The 12,372-nt window shown below is 61.2% G+C and overlaps 2 protein-coding genes across 2 annotated transcripts in view; both read right to left on the bottom strand.

The window, feature by feature from the left end:
* Positions 1-822: 822 nt before the first annotated feature.
* Positions 823-8,905, bottom strand: LOC109293398 (WD repeat-containing protein 81-like). The gene is made up of 9 exons (XM_019511291.1): positions 8,790-8,905; positions 8,408-8,598; positions 6,452-6,642; positions 6,018-6,183; positions 5,765-5,930; positions 4,731-5,429; positions 4,102-4,247; positions 3,760-3,939; positions 823-2,714 (listed from the first exon to the last, which is right to left on the bottom strand). The coding sequence occupies exons 1-9, from the start codon at positions 8,881-8,883 to the stop codon at positions 2,388-2,390; spliced, it is 2,160 nt and encodes a 719-aa protein (XP_019366836.1). The 5' UTR covers positions 8,884-8,905; the 3' UTR covers positions 823-2,387.
* A 288-nt stretch (positions 8,906-9,193) lies between these two features.
* LOC109293181 (WD repeat-containing protein 81-like) overlaps positions 9,194-12,372 on the bottom strand; it is an 8,262-nt gene continuing 5,083 nt past the window's right edge. The window contains exon 2 of the mRNA XM_019510988.1: positions 9,194-12,346. Within this exon, the coding sequence (XP_019366533.1) occupies positions 9,215-12,346 (3,132 nt within the window). The 3' untranslated portion in view covers positions 9,194-9,214. The remainder of the gene's footprint in view (positions 12,347-12,372) is intronic.

Consider the following 12,372-nt stretch of genomic DNA (forward strand, 5'->3'; position numbering starts at 1 on the left):
CCCTCAGTACCACCCCCTTATTTGAGGATTTGTTTTCCTTTCAGCAAATATTGACCTACTGCATCCGGCTAAACATTTGTTCTAGGATTGGGAGTGAAGGTGTGGTTTTCGCAGTGGGGGGCTCCAGGCTGCTCCACCCCAAACACAGGGGGACCCCACATTTTCCAGCTTGTGCTACCCCAGAACATTCCTGGAGCAGAAGGGACCAGTTGAGTCTCTTGCTTCTAAGTGAGAGCTGCCCTCTCCAAGGGGTCTGTGCCCAGGCTGGCAGCTCAGCCCCTGGTGCCTGGCCTCCAGCAGCAGAGGCACAGGCCAGCATTGTGTGGCATCACAGTCTCTCCCCCCTGCTTAGGACTCTGCAGGGAAGTCCAGCTTTCTCCAATGGGTGTCCAGCTTGCTCCTACTCTTGCTGCAGGTCAGATAGGACTCTGGCCCCTGTCTCATGGCAATGACCCAGGTGGCTGTTGCAGCACATTCAAGCAGGAAGTAGAGAGGCTTCAGCCTGTGGTTACAGTGCTCAGCCTAAGTGGCTCAGAGGAGGCTGGGTTTTCTGTACAGGAAGCACTTAACCCTCAGCACAGTGTGGGGCAGCTGCCTGCCAGGGAAAGGAAAGCAGGGCTAGCCCATGCATACCTGGGTGTAGGTGCAAACCCCAGGTCAGGGCCGGGAGCCCCACCTCTGCGCTGGGCAGACTCTTTCTGCAGGCGGCCTGAAAGTATGGGCTCTAAAGGCACCCAGAGCACCCAGCCTGGCATGCTGCACAGCTCACACCCCACCCTGCAGCTGGCCTCTTGCCCCAGCCCACAGAAAAGCTCCTCTGTCTCTCTTTCAAAGGGTTTATTAGAATAAATATTTACATCTATTGCAAATGGTTAATAGACAACAAGGGACTGAGAGCTCCCTCCAAAGTGGAAGGACAGCAAGGGACCCAGCACTACCTCCCCTTCCCTGCAAGCACAGCACAGTGAGGGTTTGGGGCTTCCCAACAGCAGGCAGCTCAGGGGCTTGCAGGCAGCACCCACATGCCCCCACAGCAGCTGCAGGTACCCAGCTGCTGCTAGTTACCCCTACCAGGGACACAGGCCTTTCAGCCCCACAGCCAGCCCCTCAGCAGGGGCTTGACCAGCTCAAAGGGCTGCAGCTGAACCAAGCTGTGGGGCTGGGCAGGCAGCTACCCTTGCTAGTGGCCCTAGGGGGTTTTCTACCCCTTCCTTGGGCATAAGCACTGTTGCCTGGAGGGCCTGCTCCAGCCCCTGTCCCAGAGAAGTGGGGGCAGGAGACAGAGCTCTGGGGAGGGTAGCAGAGGCACAGGGCAGGCTGGGTCCACACTATCCTGGTGCTAACCCTGTGAGGACAGGGAGGGAGACCTGACAAGCAGGGGTACTTGGACTCCCAGGACAGTGATTAATCTCCACCTCCCTCAGCAGAAGCTGCCTGCACCACTTTGTTCCACAGCAAACCCCCGTCAGGCCCCGGGGCACCCAGATCCCAACAGTGCATGAAAGGAGCCAGCAGCAGCAAGGTGTCCACACCTGCTCTACCCCAGGAGGCAATGCCTAGAGCCCGGGCCTGAATCCCTACACACAGGTCTCCCTTCTGGCTTCCCTTGACAGAGGGGACTGCCCCACTTCCCAGGGCAGCCCCCTCCGCAGGTGCATTTCCAGACAGAGCAGGGCAGTGTCGGGTTTGAGACTCAGGTGAACAGCTGGCTCCAATACCCTCCTCTTCCTAGGAAGTGAGAAGCCTCAGTGGGTGTCAGGAAGGGTCCCAGGGGAGTGGGGAAGGGGTGGGGGGAAGTGAACAGAACTGCAGCGGAGTATAAAGCAAATCGAGTACCCAGCTGTGCCTCTGAGCCCTCAGCCTTCCAGGCACTAGGCTTGCAATTTGCTGCCCTGCACACCCCAGAGGGAGGTGGTGGTGGTTCCCAGGCCCAGCTCGCACCATCCCTGGGCAGGTGTCCAGGGACCCTGAGCTCGAGTGTGCAGGGGCAGTGCACTTCTCTTACCAAGGGCTGCCTCTCACCCCCTCCTAAAGGGAGGAGAGAGAATGCCCCGGTCCACTTGGTCTAGAGAGCAGCTCAGTCCCCAGGGAGTCAGGCACATGCGGTGTGGAAGGCTCCAGGCCTCTACAGGGGCACTGACCTACAGTGCCCAGCAGTTCTCCCAGCAGTAGCGGAGGTTTCTCCATTATGGCTTTTCTGGACGCAGGCAGGGGTTGGAGCAATCTGCCGAGCACTCGTGAACAAGAGCCTTTCCCTGCATCTCGTAAGCACGGCTTCTCGCCCAGTCCCCAGGAGCACACACTGCCCCTTCGCTTCTACTGCTGGAGCTAGCAGGACTGGGTGCAGGCTCCTGACAGGGCGCCGGGTAGGCAGCCCGCGGCGGTCGCTATGCCAGGAGACGTATCACGCCGTTATCAGAGCCCAGGAGCAGGTGGCATTTGGTGGGCAGCACGGCCAGGCTGGTGAGGGTGCCGCGGAAGTTCTCGGAGCTCAGCTTGGTGGTGCTGACTGGCAGGGCCAAGGGCTCCAACATGGAGTAAACACCGATCTTGTTGGCCACGGTGCCGGTCACCACCTCGCTGCCGTAGAGGTCGAACGCGTGCACGGGGTCGGAGGCCGACTTGTAGTGGTGCAGAGGCTTCTGCTCCAGCTCCTTCCAGACAATCAGGGAGTGGTCAGAGGAGGAGCTGATGAGCATGTTGCCCTCCGCAGCCTGTGGGAGAGGATGAGAAAAGAGGCAGTGAGCAAGGCTTCTGCACAAATTGCAGCCCTAGCCCGAGAGAACTGGCACTGGTCAGCAGAAGCTGACCCTGCCAACAAGCCCAGCAGTGGCTCCCTCAGGCAGCCTGCCAGCTGCATCTGCCATGGGCCCTTTGTACTGTCCCCTTTTCTCCCAGCACAGGCACTTAGGATGGTACCAGCCTCACCAGCACCGAGCCACCTGTCCTCAGATGTTCCCAAGCCAAGCACAGCAGGGTCACGGGTCACTCCAGCAGTTGGCATCCTCCCATGGCGCGGCCTGCTCACTTGGGGCCCGGGGCACCAGGGCTTTGCCTCCCCTCTCCAGGAGACCTGAAGACATCCTGGCTTATCCCTTCCTCAGAGCACCCCAGCCCCTGACAGCGGGGCAAGCACTGAGCTGCCCCTTGGGAGACACCACGTGCCCGAATTATCCCTCCCACCCAGGGTGCAGGGGTGGGGGGGCCCCATCCTGGCTGTGGGACGCCCAGCGCCCAAGACAGCAGAGAGCTGCGGCTTCTGCACTCCAGCTAGCAGAGCTAGCGAGAGGTTAAACAGCCCACGCAGCCAAACTTTGCTTAACCCATGCTAGGTCAAGGACACCACCCCCAGCCTGCTGCCCCAGGGTGGGTAAATATGGACAAGAGTTACTCATTAGAACGAGGCCCTGGGCTGGGGAGGAGGGGAAGCCCCCTGCCTTCCCTAGGTCACACATGGCTTCCAGGCAGCACATGGCCCAGCTGGAGCAGAGGCAAGAGCCCCTGGCAACCCCAGCCCTATGGGTCCAGCTGGGGAAGGAGGCAGGAGCAGCCCCTGGAGAACCATCCACCAGGGATAGGAACCGCAAGGGTGGAGAGAGGAGGAGACTGCCAGGTGTACCGACCCCCTCCTCCCTGCTCCAGCAGAGAGGCCACAAGCTCCAGCCTGAGCCACTATGGTGCGCCCGTACTGCTGCCGTACACATCCTGCAAACCCTGGGACACGGGCAGCCCGGCCCCTGCCCAGCCCCAGCCTCTCACCTTTATCTGCAGGATGTCTCCCTCGTGGGCAGGCCACCCCCGCAGGATGAGCCCCGTCCTGGTGTCCAGCAACACGATAAACCCGGATGAGAAGCCAGCCACAACGCTGCGGCCACTGGGGCTGACGGCCAGGCAGCGGATGAGCCCGGTGCTCGCCCCGCTGGCCAGGCGGAACTCGTGCTGCGGAGACAGAGCCACGAGCACAGATCATCACCCGGTAGCTGGGACACGGTAGGGACAGGGCCCCTGGGCTCAGCAGCCCCATCTCAGGCAAACCCCAGCACGTACGGCCTGAGGCAGCAACAACAGCAGCCCCCGCGTACGTAGGAGAGCGCCCGCTACCTGTATCCCTGGCTTCCTGTGGTCGACGAAGCGCAGCACAGAGTCTGCGCTGGCCACGGAGATGCTGTTGTGCGGGGGCGGCATAGTAGTCATGGCTGTGATGGGGACCTTGCTGTCCAGTGCATCGAAGGTCCGGACGAGCTTGCCTTCGGGCAGGACAAGAGGCCATGAGTGGTGGGAGGTGCTGGACCCCCCTCCCCGCAGCAGGGCAGACTTCACAACCTGCCCAGGCCGGTAGCGCAGCATGGAGCCCATGGGTGCCCCAGAGCATCTGAGCGAAACTCCAGGCCTTCCCCGAGGCTCACCCTGGGGCCAGCAAGAGAGGGAGAGAGGAAAGGAAGCCCCCACCCATTCCCAGCACAGGCTGCAAGGGAACAGGCTTGGACCCATGATGTGGGACCCTCGCAGTCTAGTTTCCTGCCTTCAGTAGTGGCTGTGTAGCCTGCTACTTCCCCAGGATGCCTGGTAAGAGGCATCAACCACCTCCTCCTCCAGAGATGGAGTAAGACTTCCCGAGGAAGGCCCCGGGCTCGCTCCCCTCCACGCAGCTGACCAGCGTGCCCCAGCTTGCTGCCATGGCTCAGCCTTCTCCTCCCTCCCACCCCACCCCACCCAACCCAACCCCTTACCCGTGAACTGGTCCCAGATGTGGACGGTGCCGTCACAGCTCACCACCTGCTGCGCGGCCTCCAGCTGGCCCACGTAGAAGACCGACTTTTTGTGCTGCGTATACGTGAGCCGCGGCTCAACCTCACTAGTGCCGTCCCCACAGTTGTAGAGGGGCCACAAGCGGACTGTCTTGTCCTTGCTGCCACTCAGGAAGAAGTCCTCAGTGCCCAGCGGGGCCACACACTTGATGGCCCCCAGATGGCCCGAGAAGCTCTGCAGCTTGATCTGGTGGAAGTGGAAGCGGGAGTCGTGCTGACTCACCCCGATCTCGTACTGCCAGTAGGCCAGCCAGTTCCCACACAGCATGTGGGCGCCACGTGGCAGGTCCTGCTTCAGGGCGTTCTCCTCGCTGGCCGAGCTGGGAGTGAAGCCGCCCACCCGGGTGCAAACGCCCATCGAGCCAGCGCCATCGTGCTGTGGCTCCACGGGGACCTGGATACGGTTCCCCACCAGCACACTCCCAAAGGTGCCCGAGTGACTGTCTTCTGGGTGGCCAGAGAAGGGGTCAAGGCCTCGAGTATCTGCATCTGCACAGACTGTGTTCACTGCCGGCTCCTGGCTGGCCAGGTGCAGGCTCTTTGGGTTCATGCTCTCCAGGTAGAGGCCAGCCAGCCGCTCTATCAGCACATGGTTGGGAACGATCGTCTGGATGACATCCCCTGGAAAACACAGGTCAGGACCCCAAGCTAAGGAATCTCTTCTCCAGCCTCATGCCCTCTCCCACAGGAGCAGACCTGGGGCCAGCACAAGGCCCACGCAGGATCCAGGGTTCTGGCCAGACAACCAGCCATGGCCAGGGGCCCAGCACAAGAGGCAAGGATGGCTTCCCTTCCCCTGCACATACAGGGAGACCCACGGCACCCAAGGGGTTGCTCCCATCAGCGAGCCTTGCCTGCAGCTGGGGTGCACAGGCCCCAGAGCAGGCAGGCATGCAGCATGCCAGGCAAGGAGCCCCGGCACAAAGTCGTTGCTACACAGAGCAGTGGCACCATACCAAGCAGACAGGAGAAGGGGATGTATGTGGTGTAGGCCATCTCGGGGTTGAAGACTGTCTGCAGCTCTGCCAGCACAGCCGGGTCCAGAGGCAGCAGTCCCCCGTCAGAGGGGGATGTCTCCAGGCTGGGGTTCTCACCGCGGCTCGGCGACTCCAGCATCACGCCCTGGACGAGAGAAAGCCAGAGGATATTCAGGGAGATCGGGCGCTCCCACTCACTGCCCCCCATGCAAAGGCTGAGGAAGTCACTCACCTGATCTGGAAGCTCCTGAAGCAGCGAGAAGGCCCCAAAGAAGGTTCCTACCGTGTCACTGAGGTGCTGCTGCACCATCTCCTGCCCAATCCGTAAGCAGATCAGGGCAATGAGGCTGATGGTCTTGACGCACAGGACAACGCGGGCCTGGGCCCCGCTGGGGAACCTGTGGAGGACACCAGTCATCACCCTGCCCCGGGTCACCGCCTCTCGCCCACTCGGTGCTTCTGACGCTGCAGGAGGCAGCGTCAAAGGGCAGTGGAGGAGGAGCCTTGTACACAGCAGACGCAGACCCCGGGGAGCATGTGGATTGGGGTGGGACAGCCCCACACCCCTCTGTTCGGAGATCCACCAGCAAGTGGCCGTGTCTTAAGTCGCCCATGTCTTTGTTGGAGCCAGGCCTGGCCCTGGGAGCAGAGGCTTCCTGCACTTACCCAATGGCAGGGGAGGTAAGGAAGCCCAGCACGGGCAGCAGCACCTCCTGGCTGATCTTAGGGAGGATGTCCATCAGGGTGGTGTCCGAAAGGCACACAATGATCTTCTGGGTCAGGGTCATGGCTGCCAGGAGCCCAGCCTCCTTCCGGCTGTTCAGTCGGCTAGCACCGGACCCGCTGCTGGGGGCAACCTGCAACAGCAGAAAGGAACTGAGGGCCCCAGAGTGCTCTCTGTTTCCCCTTCATTGCACAGGGGGTGCCCCCGGGAGCTGCCCCTGCACCCACCAAACCTGTGCCTGGGACAGCCAGGTTTATGCCTCCTGCTTCTTCCCTTGCAGAGAGCAAGAAAGGACCTGGAGACCTTGGCAGCTGGAATATCCCAGGAACTGACTTCAGACAGCCACGTCCACAAGTCATGTCAGGATCCAGCTCCAGCTCGTGGCCCATTCCAAGGGACCTCTGCAGCTGCTAAGGAGCTGGAAGGACAGCCCGTGGCCAGAACTGCGGAGGTGAGGCTGGGAATGCAAGTAACCACGTGCCTACAGACCTCAGAGCAAGAGGACAGTAACTGCAGCCTGGGCATCCTCCACACTGGCTGCAGCAATGCTGAAGGCATTATCTGTGCTCGCTGTAGAGGCAGGACATGCCCTCTGTAGAGCAACCCTATTCATTTACACTCCCAGCCGCGAGAAACTGCTGCCAAAACCCCGGAGTTTGTGCTGAAAGCTGAACACTTCTCAGCTACTGCTTCTACTCAGGCAAGATATTTCTGTGCATCCTTCTCCTCTTCCAGGTTCATTCAAGGTACTGCACACATCTTTGTTATCCCTCAAAAAAACCTCAAACCAACACAAAAAAAACCCAACCCTCTTGAGGCCAAGCACCTGCACGGGTGGCCAGAGTGTTTATTCCATCTGCAGCTTCAAAGTTTCATCACTTTGACACCAAGTTGCCGAAAACTGCTCTGCAACAATGGGGCCAACTGTTCTGTCCCCCCACCCCGATGCACTATTTGGAGTTATAAAAAAGCCTCCCCCTAAGCTAAGGCTGAACAGTCATCAGCTTTCATAGCTAGAAGCTGCAGTCACCCATCCTCAGCTGGGTGCAGAAGCTGAAAATCCCTCCAGTGCAGAATAGTCACAGGGCAGGGACAGCAGAAAGCTCTAAGATGCCCCTGTGCAAGCCACCAGCCACTTCAGCGGTTGAAAGCTGTCCACAAAGACGTGGCTGAAATCACGCTTTGTTACTCCTTTCCCCCACAAACGGCATCAGCGTCACTGCAGTTCATCAGGAACGACCGTCTTTGCTACCTCAAACTTTCCGAAGGATATGAAAACAAGGCTAGCAAAATCATTACCAGCACTCTTCACGTAGCCAGAAATGACACCCAGGAAACAAACATTGCTAACCAGTAGGGGGGAAATATGGAAAAGGATTCTCGTCCTCTTCCCCCTGCCAAACATGTCAGACTGCAATTCTGGTTCGGCCGTGTGCGCCACCTGCACAGATGGCAAACAGCAGAGCCCAGAAGTCTTGCCACTGGTTGGTATGCAGATGAAAGGCAGACTCCTCCAGCCCCTCCTTGGCCTGTTCCCCGTACACAGCACAGAGCTCCAAAGCATCAGCCCTGGGATAACTAAAGGCTCCTCGGCAGAGTGGTCCCGAGGACCAAAAGAAAGCAAATGCTGGCTCCTGGGAGTGGGAGTGTTTCCTCTGATGTCAGGAAAGTGCTCTCTCTGCCAACCCCCAGCCACCGAGCAGCACAGTGGCACTGCTCAGCCACCCTGGCCCAGGGTCAAAATCAGCCGAGGCGCGTGCCCACAAGAGCAGAGGGTTTTGCACAGGAGGCACAAGACAAGCGAGTGTGCAGCAGACTGGCCTCCCACACGCTTGCAGCACTAGTGCTCTTCCTCTCCCCCACCCTGGAAGGCAGGAGGTGAAGCAAGCCCCACTGACCAGGTAACTGATATAGGGCAGGTACTGGTAGGTGAGGACGGGCTCTCCATACAGGTGCGCCACGCACATGAGGCAGGCCAGGACCGGCTTGGACACCTGGTCCCCCAGCACTGGCCGCTTCTGGTAGATGTTCCCTCCGTTCAGGGGACCGTTTTCATCAGTGTTCGATGCAAACTGCTGTCTGGCTGGACCTGCCAGGGGGAAGAGAAAGGGCCAGCGAGTCAAGCCACTGCTTTGCCCCCGATGCTCCAGCCCGTGGCCTGTTCTGCCCAGTCGTGCATGCCAGGCAGGCACCCACACCCTTCTGGTGCAGGGCAGCATCCACAGCAGGCAACCCGGAGACAAGGCCCTCCAGCCGCTGCCCAGGAGGGGTGGGCCGTACCGATATAGCAGGACGTGAGCAGGCGGAGCAGGTTCCTGGCAATGTACCGCGATGTCACCGTAGGGCCCAGCCTGGCCGAGAGCCACCGCACCATCTTACAGGCCGTGTCTGCAAGCAAACGCACAATTGCAAGCGCACAGCGTGGGACAGAGAGATTAGCTATCGCTCAAACGCAAGGCAGCCAGGGCCCCAGGGCGCAGTCTGATGGAGAACCCCTCCAGAGCTGCCCACCCACTAACTCCAGAGCTACAGCCCAGCTCCTTCCACCCACTGCCCAGCCCAGCAGTACCACACGGGCACCGCCTACCACCACTTTCTGAAAGACTAGTCTGTCCAGGGCCAGACACGCCCCAGTCACCTGCCCCAGACTCCAGGTGCCCCTGGGGCTGGATCCCGCAGCCCTGGGATGGCACCCGTTTCCCCTCTCACCCCCTCACCAGGGGGCCCTTACCCAGGAGGATTGTCTGCTCTTTGTCTTCCAAATGATCCTGCAGCTCCTGCTCTGGCTCCGGCTCCTGCTCCTCCCCTGGCTCACTGTGGTCATCAGCCAGGGCAGCATCCACAGAGCTGCCAGTGTCTTCAGGCAGGCTCAGCTCAGCAACCACCGTGGCATCATCGTGCTCTTCTTCCTCCTCCTGCTGCTGCTCCTCGTCCTCGTCCTCGTCCTCGTCCTCCTCGTCTTCGCTCTGCTTCAGGTCTTGGCTGCTGTCCATGGACTTCAGGCTGCTCTTATCCTTCTGGGAGTCCCCGTCAGCAGGCCGGTCCTCTCCCAGCGACACCTCACTGGCGCTGCTCTTGTCGCTCAGCCGCCCGAGGCTGAGCAGCTCCTGCTCCTGGGGCTGCAGCGACTCGCCCACGTAGAGGCCACTCTGGAAGTCCTCACCCTCAGGCAGGTAGGCCTGGTCATGGAAGCTGACACCCGACGTGTAATCCAGGAGGTCGAGTGTTACAGAGCCATGATCTACGTCCATTTTGATCTCCTCCCCAAAAGCACAAGACACTGGGCTGCCCCCTCCACTCTCTTCATCCTCTGCGGCTCCCAGCAGGGCCTTGCTTTCCTCCTGGGAGCTCTCAATGCCCACGAGAATCTGCAGGATGTGGGGCAGCAGGTTGGAGAGGAAGGACTGCAGCCCCAAGCGCACGATTAGCTGGGCCACGAAGCAGTCCGTGTACAGGTAGAAGCGGCCGTGGAGGTAGCAGGGGTTCTCGTACGCACCGATCAAGGGCTTGAGCAGATACTTATTTGTATTCTTTGGGCCCAAAGCTTTGGCAATGGGCTCGAAGAGATACCACGCAGTGTAGACTGCCGCGTTCTCCTCAGACATCAGAGACAGGATGAAGGGCAGCAGGATCTCCAGGCCCTCGGGAGTGATTTCACAGAGTATCTCTTCCAGCTGCTGCCACAGCTGGAAGACAAGCTCGCGGCCCTGGCCCTCATCCTCCACCTTCCTGGACTGGTAGGTGAAAATGAACCTGTGCAGAGCAGGGAAGTAGGGCGGGAAGGGAATGATTGAGCTGAAGGGGCTAAGGAGCTGCAAGGGGCAGGGCGGCGGGAGGCCTTGGGACACAGGCTCGTATTCAAACAGCTGGACCCTGCTCCTGGCCACTGGGCTCTTCAGCAGCCTCCCCACAGGCACACTCAGCTGCAGCAAGACACCCAGCATGTGCTGGAGTGGCGCCGGGACTTCCTTTGGATAGTACCGGCAGAGGCTGCGGACCATCAGGAACCGCTCCAGCAGCGACGCATCTGGCTTCAAGGCGCGAATCCTTGGGGCAAACACCAGCTCAGCAACCAGGACCCCCAGTGCCTGCATGTCTCTCTGGAACAGGTCTGAGAGGCCCAAGGGCAGCTCCACCTCCAGCTGCTCCGTGAGCTCTATCTCGCTGTTCAGGCCTCTGACCAGGAAGTTGTCCAGTTTCTCCAGCTCCTCCAGGGCCTGCAGAGGACTGAACCCTTCCGGAAGCGCAATCTTCATCTCGTCCCTGTCAGTCTGGTCCGTGCCGCCGGGCTTGCTCCTTCGAGTCGGCCGGGTGCTGGGAGCTTTGCCCTCTGCAGCCACGGCGGGGAGGCTGGCGGGGTGAGCTGAAGGGGTGCCAGGGCAGGACTGGTCAGCCGCTCTGCCCGCGGCAGGAATGGAATCCAGAGCCTCGGTGCCCTGCTCCAAGTCGTCCTCGGTGCTGACAGCCTTGTCTCCGGACCAGCTGGTCTCACTGGGGACGGCCTCCATGACCAGCCCATCCGGCCCCTCGGCTGCCTGGGCCTGGGCATCCTCCGGGGCCGGCGCCTCTCCGATGTTCTGGACAAGAGGCCGAGCAATGACCGGCGCAATGGCAGGCGTATAGACAGGTCCCACCATGCGCCGGGGGTGTGGCTGGTCGAAGAGCTGCACCACCCCGTAGGTGGTCAGGTGCGTGTGGTTGTCCACCAGGTGCAGGCAAACGTTCTTCTCCTTGATGGCATCCTTCCCCTGCAGCTTGTAGCCGAACGTGAGGTCGATCCAGTGGTGGAGGTCCTGGGAGACCTCCCGACTCTCCAGCAGCGCGCGGTGCACGTCCACAAACTCCTCGCAGGAGCCGCACCAGGCTGGCACGTCCAGGTCAGGCATGTCGGGATGGATGGACTTGAAGATGGTGGGGTCTGTGAAGAACTCGGGGATGCACTCGTCAGGGGTCCAGCTCTGCATGCGCTCCATGCTGGCCGGGTACTCGTTGGGCTCCCACTGGGACCGCACGTGGCAGCACAGCACGGCCTTGGGCGTCCTGCGGGCAGTGTACACGTAGTAGGTGATGTCCGAGAGCACGTCAGAGATGTGGTGGGGCACGTGGAGCTGCTCCCCGCTCAGCCCGCCCGCCACAAATGCCTGTTTGGTCATCTCGTAGGTGAAGTCCAGCTGCTTATCGCCCTTGTTGAGGCGGAACTTGGACTTCCTGAGGTCCCTGAACTTGCCGTTGCGGCTGGTGAAGTCCACCACCCAGGGCAGGACAGGATGGTAGTTGGGGTCCCCCAGCCGGCGCCCAGCCAGGCGGTTCAGCTGCATAAGGTAGTGGAAATTGCTAACGCGCCCGTGCACCCAGTCCAGCACCAGGTCCCTGAGCTCCCGCTGGCAGGCCACGCACCTGGCCGCCTGCCCCAGACGTGGCACGGGCCTGCCCTTCTCAGCTCCCTGCTCTTCACCAGCTCTCGAGGGCCCCTCCGTGTCCAGCGGCCTCTCGTACCCGCCGAGGCGGACCCTCAGGCGGCTGCACAGCTTCTCGTCCACGGCCACGTCGCGCAGGGAGAAGGGGCCGCAGGCCAGCCCCGCCTGGTGACAGGCCTTCATGGCCTGCAGCACGTGGAAGAGGAGGAAGAGGACCTTGGCATGGCTGTTGGCGAGCTTGGCGGGGCTGAAGGTGACGACGTCGTGCAAGCAGAACTGCACGTAGGGGTGGATGACGTACAGCGTGTCGGCGGACTCCAGGAGGGCCTCCGCGCGCAGGACGTTGGGGCAGACGGGCGGCTCCTTGGCAGCGGCACCGCCCTCCTTGGCAGGAGACGAGCCCTGCGCGCCCCGGCCCACCTGCAGCAGGGGGCAGCCGTAGAGCC

This window comes from Gavialis gangeticus, unplaced genomic scaffold (genome assembly GCF_001723915.1).
Source record: "Gavialis gangeticus isolate Ggan-Ray unplaced genomic scaffold, GavGan_comp1, whole genome shotgun sequence".
Lineage (NCBI taxonomy): Eukaryota > Metazoa > Chordata > Crocodylia > Gavialidae > Gavialis > Gavialis gangeticus.